The sequence below is a fragment of the Oncorhynchus keta genome, chromosome 35, assembly GCF_023373465.1.
Source record: "Oncorhynchus keta strain PuntledgeMale-10-30-2019 chromosome 35, Oket_V2, whole genome shotgun sequence".
In the NCBI taxonomy this organism is placed as follows: Eukaryota; Metazoa; Chordata; class Actinopteri; order Salmoniformes; family Salmonidae; genus Oncorhynchus; species Oncorhynchus keta.
Window position 1 is genome coordinate 44,438,289 of NC_068455.1, and position 24,935 is coordinate 44,463,223.

At 41.7% G+C, this 24,935-nt stretch overlaps 2 protein-coding genes across 10 annotated transcripts in view; one reads left to right on the plus strand and one right to left on the minus strand.

The window, feature by feature from the left end:
• The first annotated feature begins 33 nt into the window (after positions 1 to 33).
• fancm (FA complementation group M) overlaps positions 34 to 24,935 on the plus strand; it is a 74,917-nt gene continuing 50,015 nt past the window's right edge. For all 9 annotated transcript variants that reach the window (XR_004822366.2, XR_004822367.2, XM_035752721.2 and 6 more), the window contains exons 1-4: positions 34 to 898; positions 996 to 1,168; positions 1,983 to 2,060; positions 2,321 to 2,479. Coding sequence is in view for 7 of the 9 variants with exons in the window: in XM_035752721.2 (XP_035608614.1) it covers positions 169 to 898; positions 996 to 1,168; positions 1,983 to 2,060; positions 2,321 to 2,479 (1,140 nt within the window). In the remaining 2 variants the exon portion in view is untranslated. The remainder of the gene's footprint in view (positions 899 to 995; positions 1,169 to 1,982; positions 2,061 to 2,320; positions 2,480 to 24,935) is intronic.
• Positions 6,119 to 20,458, minus strand: LOC118368543 (heme-binding protein 1-like). The gene is made up of 5 exons (XM_035752728.2): positions 19,828 to 20,458; positions 11,938 to 12,032; positions 10,391 to 10,532; positions 10,097 to 10,280; positions 6,119 to 9,560 (listed from the first exon to the last, which is right to left on the minus strand). Exons 1-5 carry the CDS (start codon positions 20,072 to 20,074, stop codon positions 9,389 to 9,391), a joined length of 840 nt encoding a protein of 279 aa, XP_035608621.1. The 5' UTR covers positions 20,075 to 20,458; the 3' UTR covers positions 6,119 to 9,388.

The following is a 24,935-nucleotide window of genomic DNA, read 5'->3' on the forward strand; positions in this document are numbered from 1 at the left end:
TATTATTAGTCGTTTCTGCGTTATGTCGCTATTGGTGTTTATTTTGAAAAATATGTGAGCGACCCCGGAAGTACTTATTTTTGCAAATTTCGTAACGCTACGGCTGTCCAAAAATATTTGGCTGCCTGGTAACTGGCGTCTTGCTAAAAATCAACGCCACACGCGAAAATGAGTGGTGTGAACCAAATGACTTTGTTCCAGACGTGGGGAGCATCTGTTCCGCAAAAGATTAGTCAAACGAATAATGTAAAGAAGTCTTCCGGACGACGAAAAGCAACGCAAAACAGCAGGGGCAGCACAGCAGCCTCAGTCAAGACTCAGAAAAGGGCGACTGGTATAACTTTGCCGCCCCCGGCGCCCCGTAACACGCTATGGGGTGAATTTGATCAGGGGTCCACAGCTGCCAGCGAGGTGAGAGATTTCGAGGAGGTTGTTGCTGCTGCTGATGAAGATGATGATGATTTAATGGTAGTTGCTGTTTATGAGGCGGAAAAGTCTTTGCAAATTGATGGAAACCTTGGACAACATAGTGAACACACAACAAATGTTGAGAGCACTTGTCTCACACAGATAAGCTCAAGTGGATCAACATATTACAAAGACTTCCCTGGCCTTGACAGCTCCTCTGCAAAGGTATGGATCTACCCCACCAACTATCCCTTAAGGGACTACCAACTAAAGATATCAGAGGCAGCTTTATTTCAGAATACGCTGGTATGCCTCCCCACTGGCCTGGGCAAGACTTTCATTGCTGCTGTGGTAATGTACAACTTTTATCGATGGTATCCATCTGGAAAGATAGTTTTCATGGCACCAACAAAACCACTGGTGGCACAACAAATAGAAGCGTGCTACAAAGTGATGGGTATTCCACAGACACACATGGCAGAGTTGACAGGTAAGTTGCCACACATGCATCTTAAACGTGTTTAAGCAGGGCCATGGCATGGCCATAAAACATGTCTTGTCTGACATTTCCATTCCTTTTCCACCAGGGAGCACGCAGGCTCAGCAGAGGCAGGAACTGTGGAGGTCCAGGCGCATCTTCTTCCTCACTCCCCAGGTGTTGGTGAACGACCTGTCTCGAGCCACCTGCCCCGCGCTGCACGTCAAGTGTGTGGTGATTGACGAGGCTCACAAGGCCCTGGGGAATCATGCCTATTGCCAGGTATCTAAAACCATACCTGAGAATGTTTCTGCCTTAACTAAGGTAGTTTGTGTTGAGCTTTACATTTATGTCAATGACCATTACAGACCAGAAGTAAGCTATTTCACCACTGTTCTATAACTGATACTGGCTCCAGTTACCACCGGAGGGATTGATTGATTGATTGATAGAATTTATTAGATGATTAGAAGTAATAGGCTTGTCCAGCCGGTGACAGGATGACATGCATACAAGAAAACACAAAGCCAAGATGCTTATTTTCATTGCTGTCCTCAAAATCAAATCAAATCATATGTTATTGGTTGCATACACGTGTTTAGCAGATGTTATTGCGTGCGGGTGTAGCGAAATGCTTGTGTTTCTAGCTCTGACAGTGCAGTAATGGCTAACAAATAATATCTAACAATTTCACAACATATACACACAAATCTAAGTAAAGGAATATAATGAAATATTTGTGCGAGCAATATCAGTGGCATAGACTAAGATACAGTAGAATAGAATACAGTATATACATATGAGATGGGTAATGCAAAATATGTAAACATTATTAAAGTGACTAGTGTTCCATTTATTAAAGTGGCCAGTGATTTCAATTCTATGTATATGGGGCAGCAGCCTCTAATGTGCTAGTGATTGCAGCAATAATTATCAACAGCAGAGGTGCCTGTTTGAGAGACCTTGTGAGAAAAATACCCCCAATCAAACCGCCATGTTGTTTCTCAGATATTGTTTTTGTCACACCTTAAATCTATTCTCTAGTGACTGTTAAATTGCGGGAATAATAGCATGTTGTCACTGCTTCTCTCCTCAGGTGGTGAGACAGTTGGGGAGCCAGACTCAACAGTTTCGCATCCTGGCACTCAGCGCCACGCCAGGTGGAGACACAAATGTGAGCAGCACAGCCTCTTCCACAACACTGAGGATGTTTACAACTATTATTTTGACCTTATGATGCTTTCAAAAGGGTATTAAATGGACTAACATGCCATTATGCACTGGCATTCTATAATGATGTACCACTTCAACCATTTACAAGAGAACAGAAATGATATTCCACCTCAATAGTGTTCACTATCGTGTAGGATTATCACCCAAATTACCTACTTCCTAGAAATCTATCAACTCACTCCTGACTGTCTTCCTCTGCAGTCAGTGCAGCAAGTCATATCCAACCTGCTGATCTCCCACATTGAGCTGCGGTCTGAAGAGAGCCCTGACATCCAGGCCCACTCCCACCAGCGCAGTCTGGAGAAGGTGGTGGTTCCCTTGGGGGAGTCGCTGGCCGGGCACCAGGCCCTCTACCTACAGGTAGACACCATAGATCCTCTCATATCAGACTTGGTGGCACAGATTGTTTTCCTGGAAATGTTGATGTAGCTTATGTTAACTAGAAAGGTAAACAGTGTTCCTATCTGTATGACAGCTGTAGAGCCTTCCAAGACACAATAGTAACATTTATGTTTTGTTAGCTTTTTGAACTTTGTGGTGAAGGAGTGGCCTTTTGAGGCTGGTTCCCTTTTGATCCTGGGTTATGTGATATTTGTGTTGGTGCACTGTCACCATCATCTGGCTGAGATTTGTTATTGCAGGATGTTTTTTTTCAACTGTCCCGTACTTGGGAGTAAACATTCTCTTTTGCCATCTCAGTGTGGTACAACTTAATTCATTATTTCTAACAATATAGTGAGAAGCTGCATACCAGGGTGCACTGTAGTTGTTTGTCAATGTGCCCATTTCAGACTAATTGGTCTCAATTGGCTGGAGTGGTAGAATGTTGTGGCTGTTAGAGCAAAGGGCCAATCCACCAGCTACTCATCCAGCACTGTAGCTCCAACCTCAATCAGTGTCACCTGTCAAGCCACTGGAGCTGAAGTGACTGGCTGCTATGCGAATCAGATAAATGAACGCTCCGATAGGTGCTCCCCATGATCCAGCATTCCAGACAGCCTCTGGCGAGGAGGAGACTGGACCCGTGTGGTGCCGCCTGTAGTTGGTGCACCTCTTGTCTGATGTGCTGAATTTCCAAAGTTACTCTCATGGTTTATGGTCTAGACAAGATGCCATGGCCTCAACATTGACTCACTCAAAGTAGGTTTGCCTTGGCAAGCATCTCCTCCATGGTCTAGACTAGTTGCACTCAACATTGACTAACAGTAGTATGTTTGCATAGTATCAATGTGACAGCCTGAACCTACTTGAGGCTCCATGATATATTGTGCTTAGGATCCCGCTTGTGAGGGATTGTGTTTCACACAAGTAATTGAGCCCACAATTATTCCCTTGTCATGGGAAATATTTATTTCCGTTCCCTCTTTTGTAGGTTATGTATTTTGAGTGGGAATTAAGTCATTTGGCAGACATGTCAGATGTTCCCTCTGGAGATTTCCTGCTCTCTCAGGCACTGAGCTGGGACTTAGTAACCTCATATGCTCCCATCTCACCTTCAGGTTTTTGAATAGCCTTCAGCGGGGTGCCATTTCCATGCTCACTGGTGCCAGATAGGTTTGAAACTAAACTTTACAGCTGTGGATCTGCTTTCGTGTCTGAACACGACTAATCAAGCTTTGTTGTATACTGGTAGTAGTCTGGGTTATTATTGGGAAATGTCCATCCCCACCATCATGGTTGAAATCACACAATGCAGATTTAACTGGAACAAATTGGTTAAAAGGTGCGTGTTATATCACTATGCTGATCATAAAATGATGGGGACGACAATTTCTCAGAGCTACGTTTAGACTGGACTTGGCGATTTGAAGTGATTGAGATCCTGTTAGTTTACATGCTGCTGAATGTGGTACGTGGTGAAATAAAGGTTATGAATGGTCATTAATCTACACTGGGCAATGAGAAAGATGATCTCCTGAACAAGTCTTCACACAATGATGATTTGGCAAGGTACAGTTAGTTACCTGACGTACAGTACTGTCTGTGACTGATGTCGTCACAGCTACTTTACTATATAGTCCGGTGTTAATCAGTATAGGCCTAATTCTCCTCTAAAACAAGAATGATAGATCTATGTATTGTTGAGTCAACAAAATATTTTAAAAAATTCCAAAAAATAAAATGTTGCCATGGCTAATGTGTTACTATGCTTTAAAACAATCTATATTGCTAAATTAATAGTTTTTGGAATTTTAACATTTATTTCCTTTTGGTGATTGTTAGTTCTCAAAAATAAAAAATAAAATATAGGTTCATTATCTAGTTTTATTTAGTAGTTTAAGTTTACACTGAAATCACTTTTCCATCGCCCAAAAATGTATCAGCCCAAAGAATATTTTTTTCACTGTTTGGACTTAGGCAACCTGAAAAAATCCTCCCAAGGATTAATGGCAGAAGGAACCCCGGCTTTAAGAATGAGGAATGCGTTGACGCTGATCATAGAGGAAATGTAGTATGCAAAAGATAGCATGCTTGATTGTCATACAGCAAACGTCAGTGATTTTGGTTTGTAGTAATGCTTTTTTCCCTCTTTCTCAGTGCTTTGGCGGTATAGCGGGGTATTTGGAAAAAGCCACGATGGTTTTTCAATACTGTCAAAACTATTTATTGAATATTTGTACCTGCAGTCAATTTAGGAGATAAAGCAGGTTATGTTCTTAATTTCACCGGTCACATTATGAAGCTTACCGTAGTTCCCCAGAACAGTTGAGCTAATCATTTTTGTTTGTAAGTAGCACAATGGGAGAAAGCTAGTGCTTGTGAGTCCAGCTGTGCATTTGGTTTATCTTGTTAGTTAGCTAAGTAAGTGAATTGGCAGGGCATCATATAGTGCTAGCTTTCTGCCGTGTTTGAGAAGTCAAAGCGCTTTGGATGGGAATTTTGATTTCCTTGCATTTATTTTTTTTACCTTCTCGGTCAGTCTACTCCTGCCCCCTATTTATCTGAGCGAGGCAGGCAGACCCATTGCCCTAGCGACTCCACATAGATACCGCTGTACACATACCACTCCCTTATGACAAGCATGCTTCAAAACTTTGTTCATTTGCACAATGTCTCTTGTTCACATTCGCTCGTAAATGTCCAAACTGACAGACATTCGGTAGCTACTGCCTATACTTGTTTAACTTTTAGCTGGATTGCCTGTCTTTGCGCTCGTTATAGCATATTTAGCTAGCAGCTGCTATTGAAATTCGCTATTAGTTTGTGATAATTTTGTTAGCCTTCTAGTAAAATATGCACAATGGGCATTGTTTTAGTGCCCCCTTGTGTACTGAGGCGGTAATACCATAAATCCCGGGATGAGAGAAGGACTGTTTGACGATATGAAAATCTGGATTGACTGTTGGTCGTTTCAATACATCTTTATACATTTCTGTATTTGTCTATATGTCGTTATGTTGCATCTTCAGTGTGTCCTTGACAGAAATAAAATGGCCTGCTTTACATACATTTCTTCACTGCTAATAAATCCACCCTCCTATTGCATTAAATTGTCTAAAGTTGGTAGTTATCATGGTGAAGATTGCAATTAGGTTCCCCCCACCCACACACCTAACGCTGACAGGAATAGGTGTCATCGTTCAGGATTGTTAATTGCTTGGTAAAGATTCAAGTTCTTTGAGGTTTACAGTGACTGGTGCAAGAATTACATATCCACCCACTTTTCACAAAATTTCAAGTAAACGTCACTTGGCTCCTCACCCTTCGGAGGAGGTCAAGACTATGATGAGAACAGAGGTGCAGAGTAAAATCAGTAGTTGGCCTATCAAAAAGGTGTTAACCATTGAGTCAGTTTCTGTGACCCCACTAATCTAATAAGCATTAAAAAAAAATCCACCATAAAAATTAAGCTAGAAATATATTTTTGCTTGGGCTGTGTTTCAATCCACCGCATCCGTCAAAATCGGCCTTCCACAGCAGCGGTGAAAAGTGACAGAGCTACAGTAGTGTTTGTCAGATCATGAGACCCCCCCCCCCAAAAAAAAATATAAAATATAATAAAAGTTTTTTATTTTTATTTTTTTAAATCGGTCTACTGTTTGGCCTACAAACTATGACCCCTCTAAGGTGAGACTCAAACACGTCAATGGTTTTGCGCGAAAAATGGAGGTTAAATATAGTATACACTGAGTGTACAAAACATTTAAGGACACATGCTCTTTTCATGACAGACTGACCAAGTAAATCGAGGTGAAAGCTATGATCCCTTATTGATGTCACTTGTTAAATCCATTTCAATTAGTGTAGATGAAGGGGAGTAGACATGTTAAAGATGGATTTAAGCTTTGAGACATGGATTGTGCAGTGGTGTGAAGTACTTAAGTATTTTTTTGGCGGTATCTGTACTTTACTATTCATATTTTTGACAATTTTTACTTCACTACTTAATATGTAGTAATGTACTTTTTACGCCATACATTTTCCCTGACACCTAAAAGTACTCGTTACATTTTGAATGGTCTAATTCCCACACTTATCAAGAGAACATAGCTGGTCATCCCGCCTCTGATATTGTGGACTCACTAAATGCATGCTTCATTTATAAATTGTTGGAGCGTGCCCCTGGCTATCCATCAATAAATACAAATGGTGCCATCTGGTTTGCTTAATATAAGGAATTTGAAATTATTTATACTCACTTTTGATACTTAAGCATATTTTAGCAATTACATTCTACTTTAGATATTTAAAACCAAATACTTTTAGACTTAAGTAAGATTTTACTGAGTGACTCACATTTACTTGAGTCCTTTTCTATTAAGGTATCTTTACTTTTACTCATATGACAATTGGGTACTTTTTCAACCACTGGGATTGTGTATGTGTGCCATTGAGGTTGAATGGGCAAGACAAAAGATTTAAGTGCCTTTGAAAGGGGTTTAGTAGTAGGTGCCAGGCGCACCGGTTTGTGTCAGGAACTACAACCTGCTGGGTTTTTTCACGCTCAACAGTTTCCTGTGTGTATCAATAATGGTCCACCATCCAAAGGACATCTGCCAACTTCGCACAACTGTGGGAAGCATTGGAGTCAACATGGGCCAGCATCCCTGTGGAACGCTTTCGACTCCTTGTAGAGTCCATGTCCCGACGAATTGAGGCATTTGAGGGCAAAAATGCGCGGTGCAACTCAATATTAGGAAGGTGTTCTTAATGTTTTGTACACGTGTGTATGGAAGTAGTTTAGTGCCTAAAAAAGGGGTTAAATGGGTCGACCGATTAATCGGAATGGCCGATTTCAAGTTTTCATAACAATCGGAAATCTGTAAATTTGGACGCCGATTTTTAAAAATGTTTTATATATTTTTTCACACCTTTAATCTTTATTTAACTATGCAAGTCAGTTAACATATTCTTATTTTCAATGACGGCCTAGGAACGGTGGGTTAACTGCCTTGTTCAGGGGCAGAACGACAGATGTTTACCTTGTCAGCTCAGGGATTCAATCTTGCAACCTTATGGTTAACTAGTCCAACGCTCTAAACACCTGCCTCTCGAGGAGCCCACCTGTTACGCTATTGCAGTAAGAAGCTAAGGTAAGTTGCTAGCTAGCATTAAACTTAATCAATCATAACTAGTTATAACTACACATGGTTGATGATATTACTAGTTTATCTAGCGTGTCCTGCGTTGCATATAATCGATGCAGTGCGCATTCGTGAAAAAGGACTCGTTGCTCCAATGTGTACCTAACCATAAACATCAATGCCTTTCTTAAAATCAATACACAGAAGTATATATTTTTAAACCTGCATATTTAGCTAAAAGAAATCCAGGTTAGCAGGCAATGTTAACCAGGTGAAATTGTGTCACTTCTCTTGCGTTCATTGCACGCAGAGTCAGGGTATATGCAACAGTTTGGGCCGCCTGGCTCATTGCGAACTAATTTGCCAGAATTTTACGTAATTATGACATAACATTGAAGGTTGTGCATTGTAACAGGAATATTTAGACTGATGGATGCCACCCGTTAGATAAAATACGGAACTGTTCCATGTTTCACTGAAATAATATTCTTTTTGTTTTCGAGATGATCGTTTCTGGATTTGACCATATTAATGAACTTAGGCTTGTATTTCCGTGTGTTATTATGTTATAATTAAGTCTATGATTTGATAGAGCAGTCTGACTGAGCGGTGGTAGGCACCAGCAGGCTCATAAGCATTCATTCAAACAGCCTATCAACCCCCAAGATTAGGCTGGTGTAACGATGTGATGTGAAATGGATAGCTAGTTAGCGGGGTGCTCGCTAATAGCGCTTTGAACGTTACTCGCTCTGAGACTTGGAGTAGTTGTTCCCCTTGCTCTGCATGGGTAACGCTGCTTCGAGGGTAGCTGTTGTCGTTGTGTTCCTGGTTTGAGCCCAGGTAGGAGCGAGGAGAGGGACAGAAGCTATACTGTTACACTAGCAATACTAAAGTGCCTATAAGAACATCCAATAGTCAAAGGTATATGAAATACAAATGGTATAGAGATAAATAGTCCTATAATAACTACAACCTAAAACTTCTTACCTGGGAATATTGAAGACTCATGTTAAAAGGAACCACCAGCTTTCATATGTTCTGAGCAAGGAACTCAAACGTTAGCTTTCTTACATGGCACAGATTGCATTTTTACATCTCCAACACTTTGTTTTTGCATTATTTAAACCAAATTGAACATGTTTCATTATTTATTTGAGGCTAAATTGATTTTGATGTATTATATTAAGTTAAAATAAGTGTTCATTCAGTATTGTTGTAATTGTCATTATTACAAATACATTTTAAAAATCGTCGGATTAATCGTTTTTTTTTTGTTCTCCAAAAATCATAATCGGTTGACCTCTAGTTTCCAGATTTCATCTCTCAGATATAAGACACTTCAAAACAAACTTCCAGTAGATGTTTTTCCCTGTATGAATCTGTAATTCAATGTGTTTATGGGCTAATAGCAGTAAGGCCAAATTCAATGTTTCATCAAATAATTTTACATTTTTGGGTCCTAATATCTAAGTGATCCTTTGTATGACCATCTTAAAACAATTCCATATGTCAGCTTAGTAGAACCCCACCCCCTTCCAGGTTTAGACTCTAGAGGATTAATTGACCCAAATGATTCAGCCTTGCTCAGAACTGGTAATAAGGACCTTTTTCAGCAAAGTCCCAAAGTCTCTTCTCTTTCTAAAATAGGAAGGGGTTTCCATTAGGGGTGAATCGGTAGGGTCAGATAAGGACAGAGTGTTGGGTGGGTCAAGTTCAGGAGGAGAGGTCAAGGTCAGGCTGGCCCTCAAGGCTGCTCCAGGAACCAAATCTCATTCTGTCGGTTTACCGCCGCGGGGTTTGTGTAGCCGGCGACAATGAATGAGCCATTCACGCATATGGCGGGGGAGTCGAGCACTTCCGCCATAGTGCGGATCTCGTTGATGATGGTCACCTCGTTCGTAGCACCAGCGAAGGCCCTGGAGCGAGAAAGGGGCACATAGGAATTTAATGAGATTTGATTCAAGTAATGGAGCTGTGCGTTTTAAGGTATTTTAACCTCACTACCCATTCTGCTGTATAAATTCCAATGAGGTTGTCCAATACAATATGCCATGAAAGTGAATGTCACAATGGGCTAAATGGAAACACGACTGGAGCCACTGTCATATTTGGAAGCATGAAGTATGATGTCTACAAAAAGTGTTGGAGTGGTGGCTGATTGACTGAAATAATGTCAGTAACTTTAGCTAGTTAGTCTCTCGCGACTGACTTAACAAATGTTTGCGTCCAATAGAGTAGCAAGCTAGTTACGTACATGCGATTTGGTTCCGAGATTCCCAGTAAGCTAACTTCTTGGCTAACTGCAGGCCGAAACAGTTTGCCAGAAACTGAACTTGTTCATGCCTCAAACTGACAAAGTGGCTCCAGTAATGATTACAATTTGATGTTAACGTATCTACTTCCATATTGTATTGTCATAAAATGTATCTGACAGTACGACATAATCGCCAACCTTGTGTATACAGTAGTGGCAGGCCATTCCTCAATGCTTATTTCAGTGTCAGAAGGCTGGGGTGGCTGGGCTTGGTATTCTGTGGGCAGGTAGTAGGCCACAGTGACGTCACTGGACAAGACAGAGTGGTTCTCGTCCGTGCGGATCACCGTCAGGATAGGGATGGTCATACCCAGATAGGTAACTAAGGACAGGACATGAACAACTAAGAGTCTGCAGTAGATTTGGCTAAACAAGGATGACGTTTGAAGAATAAAGACTCGATGACTACTGTAAAGGCTGCTTTGGACTCACCTGAGGAGTTCTGCTGGCAGATGTATCTCATGAGCTTCATGAAACCGTAACAGATACTCTGCTCGTAGGTGTCCTCGTGAACCGTGATGCACGCCCAGTGGGCCTTCTCATAGTGGCGTTTCTCATAAAGCACGTCCCCACACTGTATAGACAGACAAAGGCTCAGGCTCATGCATTTGGCTGGTTCACTATTATTGATGTGTGGGTCAGCGGTTTGTTCACCCGCCCACAATTGCTAATAACTCATCGAGTGGCCCAGCCAGAGACCGACTTGAACCTGATCGAACATCTGTTGAGACATGAAAATAGCTGTGCAGCGGTGCTCCCCATCCAATCTGACAGAGTTTGAGAGGATCTGCAGAGAATAATGGGAGAAACTCCCCAAATACAGGTGTGCCAAGAAGACTTGAGGCTGCAAAAGGTGCTTCAACAAAGTACTGAGTAATGGCGGCGAGCTTTACACCACTCCAGCCGAAACTTGGCATTGCATCTTAGGCTTGTGTGCTCAGCCATGGAGACCCATTTCATGGATTTCCAGACGAACAGTTATTGTGCTGATATTGCTTCCAGAGGCAAATTGGAACTTGGTAGTAAGTGTTGCAACTGAGGACACCGTGAATCTTGGAGGAGGTGGTGTGGGTGTGCTTTGCTGGTGGTACTGTCTGTGATTTATTTAGAGTTCAAGGCACACTTACCCAGCAAGGCTACCGCAGCAACCCCATCTGTTTTGGGCTTAGTGGGACTAAAAAAAAATTCAACAGGACAATAACCAAAAACACACCTCAAGGCTGTGTAAGGGATATTTGACCAAGAGGGATCAGGTGACCCGGCCTCCACAGATGACCCGGCCTCAACCCAATTTGGATGAGTTGAACCGCAGAGTGAAGGAAAAGCAGCCAACAAGTGCTCAGCATATGTGGGTACTCCTTTAAGACTGTTGGAAAAGAGTGTGCAAAGCTGTCAATGGCAAAGGATGGCTACTTTGAAGAATATCAAAATATATTTTTATTTGTTTAACACTTTGTTACTACATGATTCCATTTCTTATTTCATAGTTTGTATTTACTAGTATTCTACAATGTATAAAATAGTAAAACAATGAATCAAAACCCTTGAATAAGTAGGTGTCCAAACTTTTGACCGGTATTGTAAATGTACAGTACATAACTACCTCAATTAGCTTGTATCCCTGCACATCCACTTGGTACTAGTACTCCCTGTATGTAACTTATTTTCTGCTCCTTATCTATAGCCATGTTATTTTTTTTTTACACATTTGCTGTATTCCTCGGTGTCACTATTTTGGATTTTCTCTTTAACTCTTCATTGTTGGAAATGTACCTGTAAGTAAGCATTTCACTGTTAGTGTACATCTGTTTTCCGCAAAGCTTGTGACAATTGCCTAGAATTGAGTGTGAATTATCCAATAATAAAAGGTTTATAAAATTAGCAGACTTAGTGTAAAATTTTTAGTATGTGTGATCCCTGCAGCCAAACAGGCAGAGTAGAAATAGTTTGTTGGTGAATTTGTCAGATGATAGACTTGCCTTCTCCATATGAGTGATGAGGGTGAAGGGCACACGCTCCCGGTCGTGTTGTCCATTGTTGTTGCTGGTGATCTGCTGGATGGGCTCGGCCATGTCTGTTTGAGATAAAAACAGACTTGGTTCATTTTTATCGAGTTGCTTCTAGTAGGGTCGTCATAGTCCAGGACCTTCATGTTTTTGGGTAAGAGTGGGGAATTTTGCAACCCTACCTTCAAGTACAACAAATGTGGAGTTAAGCTGTATGCTTGATGACAATGCTGTAGTGCTACTAACAAAACACCCCATTTTCTTACATTTCCGATCCTGACTTGGGCTCCATAGATTCAGAAAAACATTGTGTTGTCTGCCAACCTGCCTAATAGAGGTCAAACTAGTTGAGGCAGAGGCCAAGGTGCTGAAATATAGACCCCTATGGCATGACTGTAGCTAGTAGTAGTACAAGAAGTATTGGTTTCCTATTGCAGTCTATAGACTATAGTCGCCATTCCCAAACTAGGAGACGTCCGATATAAAAATGGGGTCGCGGGAGATTTTCCAAAATCCTGAAGGGGAACAAATATACATGATTTTGAGAGACAATCTTGTGTGGTTAACCTTAATCTAATAAATTATTCAAATTTGAAAGATAAAATTAGATCACTTGAATCATTCCCACGGTGAACGGCTAGGCCTGCTATGCACTGAATCCACACACTAGCGAACAATGCCTCCCTTCCCTCGGCTGTGCATGTTTATTACAGAAAACAGCGTCAGTAAGTTTCCCACATGAGTAATGACTGCTCGCCTCCAAAGCTTGAAAGAGCATTTTGGTACCTACTTCCCAATCCGCTTGACTATGATCATGGCTCTGTTGACATGCCGGTAAGTGAAATCGAACTGTCAAGTGGCCTAATGCTGCTGACAACGCATTCACTGGTCACTTAGGAGTTTGTTTGATTCAAAGGGAATACCTGCCGCCTCCCTTTGTGCTTTAATGCAGCGGTCAAAACTAATGGGAAACTAATGAGTGTTCAAGACAACTGGGAACTCGGGAGAAAATAAACTAGCTGTGGGAAAAATCTTTTGAAAGCACCATAAAACTCATGGTACACTTCGCCAGCTCATATCTGTGTGAAGCTGGATTCAGTGTGCTCGCCTGCATTAAAATCAAATATCGATCCATGTTAGATGTAACGCCAGACTCATTTCCAATTGACTACCATAGCCCCACATTTTAAAATTATGTGATGGTGAGTTGAGAAGACGATCAGAAATGCTGTTTTTCAATTGATGGCCATTACCCCAAATCAAAAAGTAAACATTGATTGATAATTACATTTCTCATGGATGATGTCGTGAGAATTTTCAGATATCAAATTGGGGTCGTGGGTCAAAATAGTTTGGGAACCGCTGGCCTATAGTGTTCAGTCTACAGTAGGCTTGGGCAGTATCCAGATTGTCATACCTTCATACCGACCTTGTGCCATCCCGGGATGTTTTGTAATACCGGCACTGAACACAAATACCACTGACTGGGGACTACAGGTAAATGTTCTAATGTGACCGGTGAAATGAAGAATGCAATCTTCTTTAGGCTTATCTAACGTATTGCATAAGTTGACTGCAGGTATTTACTTAAAGTAGCTATAAATAAATAAATAAAAGTATTGTGTGTGTATTATACCACCCAAGCCTATAAATCTGATAAACTGGGTAAATCAAGATGTATCCTAGGCCTATTCTCAATACAGGTGAATGCATATTCAATAGAAGTGTGCATGCATTGAGTTATTTCGCTTTTTTGGGGCTGACGTCATCATCTGTAAAGCCATGAAAATTTGTTTCCCTTCCATGTAGCACTTTTTATTGTACTGATCAACATTTGCATAGAAGTAGATTTTATAATTCCCCATGACAGAGAAAGAACCATTACGCCGGTAATATGGGTCAGATCTTTTGAACTGTTTGGGTTAGAAACCGGCAGTTTGCTGCATTAATGGTGCAAGCATGGCGCTAATAAATCTGTGCTCGGGAAATAATGGTACAGCAAAGCCTTACAACAACTAAAAAGTAATTTTATATACGATTTACTCCATGTCGCACAGCAAAACTATTTAGTTGCATGTGCGGCAATGTATCCCACTCCAACTATTTGTAGCAGATAAGGTATCTGCTAATGGCTCTATTGTCATTTCAACACATTAGGCCTACAACTTATCAGAGAGCAGATGGCCAGTAGATGACTAAGATGGTGGGGTGATGTGCATGATCATACATGGGTGACTCATTATGACTGTCCCCTAATATTTTTGATAAGGAGGGTCGTTTTGGGTCGTTTTGTTTCTTTAAGTACCCCTTAGAACCAACTTCTCTGGTTTAAAAACAGCATAAGGGGCATATTTTATTTGTTATTTAGCAGATGCTCTTATCCAGAGTGGCTTATTTTTTATTTAACTAGGCAAGTCAGAACAAATTCTTATTTACAATGACGGCCTAGGAACAGTGGGTTAACTTCCTTGTTCAGGGGCAGAACAGATTTTTTTTACCTTGTCAGCTCAGGGATTCGATCTAGCAACATTTCGGTTACTGGGCCAACGCTCTAACCACTAGGCAACCTGCCGACATACAGGAGCAATTAGGGTTAAGTGCCTTGCTCAAGGGCACAGACAGAATTTTCGCCTAGTCTGCTCGGGAATTTGAACCGGCCCAACACTCTTAACTGCTAGGCTACCTGCAGACATGAGTCAGAAACATTCATTCTAGTGTCAAAATTGGCTACAAAGTGTAAATAGGATAATGTTGGTCATAAAGCCAGTCCCATCCAAAACAGAGTTTTGTGAGCTCGTCACAATTTACTAGAGGGCTGGATTACAATCATGCCCAGTGCCCAGTAACAAAAGAATAGGGCTGGGCCCTATATACTGTATTTGACTAAATACTGTACGGCTGCACGAGTCGTATCAGATATCTAATTGCTATTGAGGGGGGGGCCTTATTGCAATTTTTGAAAATTTGGTAATTCCATCATATGGTTTAAACAAGTGTCAGAGTAGAGACCAGTAATTCTAAAATGAGATCTGAATGAATACATGGTGAACTAACTGAATACAAAACCAAATGTTCTACTAGACTAGCGTAATAATACACAAGTGAGCTCTGTTTCAACTTCTCCCTAAATTTGTAACCATAAGCCTAACTGTCTGCAGCCCAATAGTGTGAAAGAACTCTCAATCACAGATGACCTCTAGTGTATGAAGGGGTATTGTTCACATGAGTGCTAGGCTATAGTACAGTATAGCCTAATCTTTATTAGTGGAAATATGTTTATTGACATTTCTATGTACAGTTCAGAAACTGCTCATCTAGCTCATCTGTTAAGCCTTTTAATGCCTCAACGGCGGCTCCATGCTGAGTCTGCAGTTAATTAGTCAGAGGAGAGAGGGAACAGGCAGGAGTCCCAGCCTAACTGGAACTCCATAAGCAGCATACCATAACTCTGTGTTCAGCAGCCTACACATCCAAACAAAAGGGCATTCATTTCTAACCTGTGGCTATGACACTAGCCTACTTCAACCTGGGTTGTGTTTAGGGCTGGGCGATATGGCCTATATCTTTATTTTTGCATTTTTATTTCTAACTTATGGGCGATTCACGATATATACAAAATTATGTAGACACCCCTTCAAATGACTGGATTTGGCTATTTTAGCCACAGCTGACAGTTGTATAAAATTGAGCACAATGCCATGCAATCTCCATAGACAAACATTGGCAGTAGAATGGCCTTACTGAAGAACAACGTGGCACCGTCATAGGATGCCACCTTTCCATCAAGTCAGTTCATCAAATTTCTGCTCTGATAGAGCTGCCCCGGTCAACTCTAAGTGCTGTTATTGTGAAGTGGAAATGTGTAGGAGTAACAATGGCTCAGCCGCGAAGTGGTAGGCCACACAAGCTCACAGATTGAGACCACCGAGTGCTGAAGTGGTGGGTTGCAACACTCACTACTGAGTTCCTAACTGCCTCTGAAAGCAACGTCAGCACAAGAACTGTTAGTCGGGAGCTTCATAAAATGGGTTACCATGGCCGAGCAGCCGCACCACAAGCCTAAGATCACCATGCGCAATACCAAGTGTCGGCTGGAGTGGTGTAAAGCTTGCCGCCATTGGACTCTGGAGCAGTGGAAACGCGTTGTATCACGCTTCACCATCTGGCAGTACGACGGACAAATCTGGGTTTGGCGGATGCCAGGAGTACGCTACCTGCCCCAATGCATAGGCCAACTGTAAAGTTTGGTGGCAGAGGATTAATGGTCTGGGGCTGTTTTTCATGGTTCAGGCTAGGCACGTTAGTTCCAGTGAAGGCAAATCTTAACCCTACAGCATACAATGACATTCTAGATGATTCTGTGCTTCCAACTTTGTGGCAACAGTTTGGGGGAAAGCCCTTTCCTGTTTCAGCATAACAATGCCCCCATGCACCAAGCAAGATCCATACAGAAAATGGTTTGTTGAGATTAGTGTGGAAGAACTTGACTGGCCTGCACAGAGCCCTGACCTCAACCCCATCAAACACCTTCGGGATAAATTGGAACGCCGACTGCAAACCAGGCCTAATCGCCCTACATCAGTGCCCGACCTCACTAATGCTCGTGGTTGAATGTAAGCAAGTCCCTGCAGCAATGTTCCAACATCTAGTGGAAAGCATTCCCAGAAGAGTGGAGGCTGTTATAGCAGCAAAGGGGGGGACCAACTCCATATTAATGCCCATGATTTTGGAATGAGATGTTCAATACTTTGTCATGTAGTGTTTCTCTAAATAAGCTTTCTTGTACAATTTAAAAAAAGGTCAAATACACTGCATTTGACAGTCAGCAATACTCTCTAATGAATTCAGAGCTTGTGAAATTATACATAGAATAATTAAATGAGTGGGTTTTATAGTTGAAGGCTAAATATAAGCCTATGAAAAATGCATTACAAATTTACCTAGAACCATGCATAATGCACATTCAATAATAATGACTAACTTCTTGTAGCAGGCATTAGAAAATAGACACAGGTATCAAACACACGTGCTAGTGAGTAGCCAGCTAATCGTTTATACTTCCAAGTTTAGCCAACTTGGACCTATTTGCTAACAAAGGTAGAACAGTTGCATTGTTATGAACACATCCTTCTGTCTCCAATTGTTTGAAAAGCATGCTTGTCCACTTTCTTCAGATGTGAAATCAAGTGGCCTACCTTTCTCCGAATGAGAGTTGCCAATTCCTTTATATAATTGTGTTCTATGCTTATCGATCATCTAGAAAACAGACTAGACAGCTAGAATAAGTCTAAGTCTTCGGCTAAAATGTTGCTAGCGGAACCGCACGAGACAAACCAAGCATATATTTTCCAGAATCTGTTTATTCATACTAGTTTTTAGTAGTGTCTGTTCCACTCGCAATTTGAGGAGTTGAAACATAAAAAGGGTGTTAAAAAGGTTGAATTCTTTATTACAGTAAAATGTCTCAATGTGTTTGTTTCCATATGACCGATTTTCTGTTGGACCAAACCTCAAATGCAAATAGCGAGTTCAATCCGCTTGTCAGAGAGGAAAAAGTGATCTCTCATCTGTTTCGCTATAAGTGGCTTGGTGTGTGTGTGTGGTGTGTGACAGAGAATTAGAAGGTACACAGCCTACAAGCTATTGCACAGAAGACGCAAAAAAGATTACCAAAAAGACAAGTGGACAAACGCTCATAAAAAACTTTAAACAAAACTTTATTCTTACAATATAGGCTTTTGGAATATAGCGCCAAAACATACATTAGAATTAATCTAATTCATTTGATATCGCGCAGTCCTAGTTGTGTTCATTAGGCAATACATTTGAGAAAACCAACGGAAAAACACAGAGGGGCTGTGGATATGTCCAATAATGTTTTAGTAGTGTGCCCTACTGAACACAACCCCAGACTGCAGGATTGAATTGCTAGAATCGAGATAAAACAGTGATACTAGTCATGCTCAGAGGTTTTGGCTCGACTCTGGCATGTTCCTTACTGAACATACATACTGCCCTACTGGACTGTAGTGGAGGGGATACCTAGAATGTAGACTGAACAGCAGTAGTACTATTTAGGCTCAGAGGTTTTGACTTTGCTATGGGGACAGGACAGCAGCATAGACAGCCCAGTCTGGGTGTACCCCTTCAGCCCTCTGTCATTTTGCTGCTGACTGCCTGCTGCAAACCCAGTCTGCATTCCAGATGACCTAGTAGGTCAGGCACAATTTTGCTCCGTTTCCTTTCAGAAATATAAGCAGTTCTGGGTACAAATCGGGGTCGCAGTACAGCCAGCCGTCTGGCTTGTTTGTGCAATAGGAGGCCTATCCTTTGTTTTACTGTACATGCAGACAGGGGAAATTGGGTCACTCAGTGTTGTTGCCTCATGTTAACCTTACAGGGGTGTTAAATTCAGGACAAAATTGTTTGTCCAACAATAATATTTTTTTTTAAATTGGCTCAACTTGGGGGGTAAAACCATCCACAGGCCAACTTTGGCCCATTTTTCAGCTATTACTGTACTCTGGCTATAATTTTTCTGAGAGGTATGTTCTGAAAAAGTGATGCCATTTTCAGGGCCTGAAACATTGCTTTCAATATTTTGTTCTTTGCTGAAAGAGTATGTTCAACATTTCAATTGTTAATACTTTCAGTTAGGACTAAGTACCACATTCAATTTGGCATTTTTTTTAAAAAAATTTTACAGCAGGGGTATTCAAACAGGAGTCAGCAGAGGTACTGCAGAGGCTCTGTAAATGTTTTTTTTAAGTGGAATTTTCTTTTATCAAAACTATCCATGCCTGTCATCCCAGCAAAAACAAACACTCCCCACTGATAACATTACAACCTGACGGTAAATCTTGAATGGGGGGGCGGTTTGACCTGAACATTCACTGACCCCTGATCAAGCCCTATTTCCCTCTCCTTGTATGCACATAAATTATTGTCCCTCAGGGATGAATACAGTTTTATTGAAATGTAACTTTTTCCATTTCGTTTTTCCACTGACTTGTCACCGGACCATTTTCCCATCTTCAAGATTTGTTAGGAAAACTATTTAACAGATGCATTTCTTAAAATGTCATTGGCATAATGTGTTGAAGAGATATGAACAGTGAGCCCGCATGCGGATGCCTGCCAAAATGGCTTGCAGAGTGGTAATCTGTTGGATCATTTTAAAAGCACCTCGACTGACCATGAGGGGCAAAAGGATCAGGGGCTTTAAGTGAAATATGTCATGTTGCTGCTACAAGCACTCATTTTACTAGGCTTGCCCCTCATTCTCACACATGACATTAGCGTTATTCACAGCCTAGGATTTCATGTAGCTCTAGTACATTATACATGTTTAATACATTTCAGTGTTCCTTAACTAGCCTAGTGACAATAGTACCGTTTTTGTGAATGTATACATTGTCTTGAGCCCTGATACAATGTGTCCCGTTTCTTGGCTGGGACACAGCACATTACCCACAATGCACTGTTTTGACAGCCGTCAACATCGAAGGAGAGTTTAAACAACGTCGACAATAGTTTAAGATGTTAATCACTATGTCTATTTGTGTGGGGAAAAAAAGTCGCGTTAATTTGTTTTGTGTGTTAATGATGATGTCTGGCACGCTGATGACGTCGACTACAGGAAGAGTTCGCGGCAGATCTATCACGCAGAACAAGGTCAATCGATGAAACGGGAATAAAAACTAAAGTAGCCAACTTTGCACAATTGTTGTCACAATAAACGGTGTCAACCGTTTTGTTTATACTGTCCATATAGAATTGCCACAACATAATTGCCCATACAAAATCCACTACTTTCTAAATTCGAACTGCACAGTGTGTGCTCTAAATCCCAAATGCTTTTACCTCGAGGCACTTCGACTTGGTGTCCTCGAGCAGCGTCCTGCCAGTAGCGCAGCAATCGGTCTTGCTGCCCTTCGTCCTCCATCGTCTCACTCTCCTCTTCCAGACTTCCATTGCCCGAATCTGACAGCTGGTCTTCCGAAAAAGATTCCAGATCCTCTAGCGTGATCGTCCCAAATACGGATTCGTCTCCACCACCGATACCATCGAGTCCACCACCTCTATTCATTCGACAATTGCCAGGATGCATTCTCCACTCTTGGGAGGAGATTTTTTTTTTTTTAAATAAAACGTATTTCAAAGCAAATGTGTACTGTTGGATCTAAAGAAAAACAGCTTTTGGTGGTAAATCCGAGCGCGTTCCAGTCACAATCCGAAGCGGGAAATTCTGATCCGGGTTAAATCCGATTTAGGAAAACTTCAGGGCCATTTTTGCTCTAGTCTTGACGCGCTCGTTTTATTTACACAGCTGTGCAACCTTTATTCTATTTACAGAAACCATTTCAAACGTATTCTACTGAAGTTAGTTATTAATCGTCGAAGACTCCAAGACAAATACCTTGCCTGTCATATACCTTGCGCTGCTTTCCATAGGCTGGTGAACGTATCTTGACGTCTATAGATAGTGGAACAAACACCACATGACACCTGGCCACTCCTACTGCAAGACTTGATAAATGCTGAAGTTCATTCACCTGAACATATTTTCCTGAATTCAGATGTTCATCGTCCCCTTTGTCATTAACAATTGCTATTTTTTTTATTTTATCGGGTAGACAGTAAATTAGGTACAAATCTTGTTTTGCACATAAATCAGTGTGGGATGGTGTTTGATTTCAGTAACTGGGAGAATTGTTTCTCTAGCACATCTTTGGCCAGAAATGCATATCATGAATTAATTATCTTGAGTCCATTGAGTATGGGAGATGGGAAGGGACATGGTTATTAAAGAGTGATAGAGAATATGCTGACATGAGGACATTTTATATAATCTTCTGCTCTGTAATGTGATGCATGGGGCACACTCAAAACCAGCTGGTCAGTCAGTGGTCATCTGGGGTAACTTGGCCCTAAAGTAGGGCTGCAATCCCAAAAAACACGTTTATTTATAGTCAAGTTAAGCCTGTTGACCTCTTGACCACTTTCACTTGCGGTGATAATTATCTCATCTAACTTGGGCCATGACACAGATCCCGTGCATCGGCATCCATTGTAGACATGCAGCAGTGTATTGACCTGTAAATTAATAGCTACAAAGAAGAAAGGCCACTCGATTGTCTCCCACCTCACCTAACTCCACACTCGCTCAGCCAATGAGGAGAGAGCTCCTTCACCGAGTTTGCTCTGTAAGCCTCACGGCCAAGATAGACTGTACTCGTGGCACTCGGCTAGCCATGCTAGCTTCGCCTTCATGGGGGTGCTAGCAAGCAACCTAGGTAGAGCTTGGTATCAACAGTCATTGTCAGCAAATCCAGTAGGGGCTGAAAGTTATGGCGAGCTTCGATTGGTCACTCACGCCCAACTTTAGTCCCTGTTCAGCTCCCAGGCCCATGCTCGCTTCACTCAACGGTTCCCCGCCCACTCCGCTTATCTTCTCTTTCCTTCCACTGAATTTGAATGGCTTCATAATGCCACTGTATATGAACACGAGCTGTCAGTGTTGTGGGTTGCAGTACTCACCATCCTCCCGTTCCTGCAGCTCATGAGTTCTGTCTGCCAACTGGTGGGTGTCTGAAATGGAGCTCATGGGAAAGCTGGTCCTTAGACTATAATGATAATATATGGGTTATAATGAGAATAAATACAAAATGATCCACGTTTTGGTTGAAGCACTACACAGCTGATTCAAATAATCAAAGCTTGAGGATGAGTTGGTTATTTGAATCAGCTGTGTAGTGCTAGGGCAAAACCAAAATGTGCACCTTGCCCTGTTGCTTCACCTTTAATTCACTTGCTTTACCTATGACCTTTCTTTAGGTCAACGGACGGTCACTAGCATACTACACTGAACGAAAATATAAACGCAACATGCAGCCATTTCAGAGATTTTACTGAGTTACAGTTCCATATAAGGAAGTCAGTCCATTTTAAATAAATTCATTAGGCCCTAATTTTTGGATTTTGCTTGACTGCGAATACAGATATGCATCTGTTGATCACAGATACCTTTTAAAAAAAAGGTGGCATGGATCAGATACCCATTCAGTATCTGGTGTGACCACCATTAGCCTCATGCAGTGTGACACACATCTCCTTCGCATAGAGTTGATCATGCTGTTGATTGTGACCTGTGGAATGTTTTCCCATTCCTCTTCAATGGCTGTGCGACGTTGCTGGATATTGGCGGGAACTGGAACATGCTGTCATACACGTCGATCCAGAGCATCCCAAACGTGCTCAATGGGTGAAGTGTCTGGGGAGAATGCAGCCCATGGAAGAACTGGGATATTTTCAGCTTCCAGGAATTGTGTACAGATCCTTGCGACATGGGGCTGTGCATTATATGCTGAAGCGTGGCGATGGCTGCAGATGAATGGCACGACAATGGGCCTCAGGATTTTGTCACGGTATCTCTGTGCATTCAAATTGCCATCGATAAAATGCAATTGTGTTCGTTGTCTGTAGGTTATGCCTGCCCGTACCATTACCCCAACACTACCATGGGTTACTCTGTTCACAACGTTGACATCAGCTAGCGACGCTACAGGTCAAGACCCTGGTGAGGACAACGAGCATGCAAATGAGCTTCCCTGAGACAGTTGCTGACAGTTTGAAGAAATTCTTCAGTTGTGTAAACCCAGTTTCATCAGCTGCCAATTGCACGCTCCCTCAACTTGAGACATCTGTGACATTGTTTTGTGAGACAAAGCTGCACATTTTAAAGTGGCCTTTTTATTGTCCCCAGCACAAGGTGGACCTGTATAATTATCATTCTGTTTAATCAGATTCTTGATATGCAACACCTGGATGTATGGATTATCTTGGCACAGGAGAAATGCTCAATAACAGGGATGTAAATAAATTTGTGGCCAAAATTTGTGAGAAGTACGCTTTTTATGCGTATGGAAATTTCTGGGATCTTTTATTTCAGCTCATGAAACATGATACCAACACTTTACATGTTGCGTTTATTTTTGTTCAGTATACTTAGAAATAAGTAATGTATTGGGCATGCAGTAGTATGAGCATGGAAACATGCACAGTCTGTCTGCTGTGTTTGTTGCCCTGCTCCAACCATGAGTCCTGACATCTGCTGTGTGAAATTTTGGCAGATGAGATGATGCTGGTGGCAAATTAACACAGAATGTTTGGGAGAAAACCCAGAAGAGGAAAAAAAAAAACCTGAATGTTTGGTTTGTCATCGCGCACTAAACATAAACATACACTCTGGATAAGTACACACAAGTGACAGACAAAACTGCTCAAAGCAGGTTTTGATTCAGGGGATCTTTTTATTGTTCAAATAATTTAAAATGTATTGATCGCATACACATGTTTAGCAGATGTTGTTGCGGGTGTAGCGATATGCTTGTAACAAAGTTGCTTAGGAGCCATAAACAGGGCGACCATGTCTATTGGCGCCATCTTGTACCTTAATTTTTGGGCGACGTGGATGCAGTCTGAGAAATAGAATCTGTAGAAGGGGCTTAATGGGCCTCTAACCCTGGCAATTAAACTCATGGATTTCTATGGCTGCAGCACTATAAAACACCTTTGCCAGAGTCAAATAAAGAGATGTGGCTCTGACCTTCACCCACTGTGGATCATTATACCATTATATTGTCAACAGACATCAAATTTTATTGATCACATACACATGGTTAGCAGATGTTAATGCGAGTGTAGCAAAATGCTTGTGCTTCTAGTTCTGACCATGCAGTAATATCTAACAAATACCTTTTGCACACAAGTGTAAAGTAATGTATAAGGATATGTACATATAAATATATGGATGAGCAATGGCCGAACATCAGTAGATTGTATAGAGTACAGTATATGCATATGAGATGAGTAATGTAGGGTATGTAAACATTATATAAAGTGGCATTGTTTAAAGTGACTAGTGATACATTTATTACATCCAATTTTTTATTATTAAAGTGGCTAGAGATTTGAGTCAGTATGTTGGCAGCAGCCACTCAATGTTAGTCATGGCTGTTTAACAGTCTGATGGCCTTGAGGTAGAAGCTGTTTTTCAGTCTCTCGGTCCCAGCATTGATGCACCTGTACTGACCTCGCTTTCTGGATGATAGTGGGTGAACAGGCAGTGGCTCAGGTGGTTGTTGTCCTTGATGATCTTTTTGGGCTTCCTGTGACATCTGGTGGTGTAGGTGTCCTGGAGGGCAGGTAGATTGCCCCCGGTGATGCTACCCTCTGGAAAGCATTACGGTTGTGGGCGGAGCAGTTGCCGAACAAGATTGTGAAACAGCCTGACAGGATGCTCTCGATTGTGCAACTGTAAGAGTTTGAGTGTTTTTGGTGACAAGACAAATTTCTTCAGCCTCCTGAGGTTGAAGAGGTGCCGTTACGCCTTCTTCACCACGCTGTCTGTGTGGGTGGACCATTTCAGGTTGTCCGTGATGTGTACGCCGAGGAACTTAACTTTCCACCTTCTCCACTACTGTTCCATTGATTTGGATAAGGGGGTGCTCCCTCTGCTGTTTCCTGAAGTCCACGATCATCTCCTTTGTTTTGTTGACGTTGAGTGTGAGGTTATTTTCCTGACACCACACTCCGAAGGCCCTCACCTCCTCCCTGTAGGCCGTCTCGTCGTTGGTAATCAAGCCTACCACTGCAGTGTCGTCTGCAAACTTGATGATTGGGTTGGAGGCGTGCATGGCCACGCAGTCGTGGGTGAACGGGGAGTACAGGAGAGGGCTGAGAACGCACCCTTGTGGGGTCCCAGTGTTGAGGATCAGTGGGGTGGAGATGTTGTTGCCTACCCTTTAGTCCCAGGGTCTTTTGCTTAGTGATGAGCTTTGTGGGCCCTTGAGTTTTTCCACACTTTGTTACTTTACAACCTTATTCTGAAATTGATTCAAAAAATATTTTCTATGCACAATACCCCATAATGACTAAGCAAAAACAGTTTTTTAGACATTTTTGCAAAT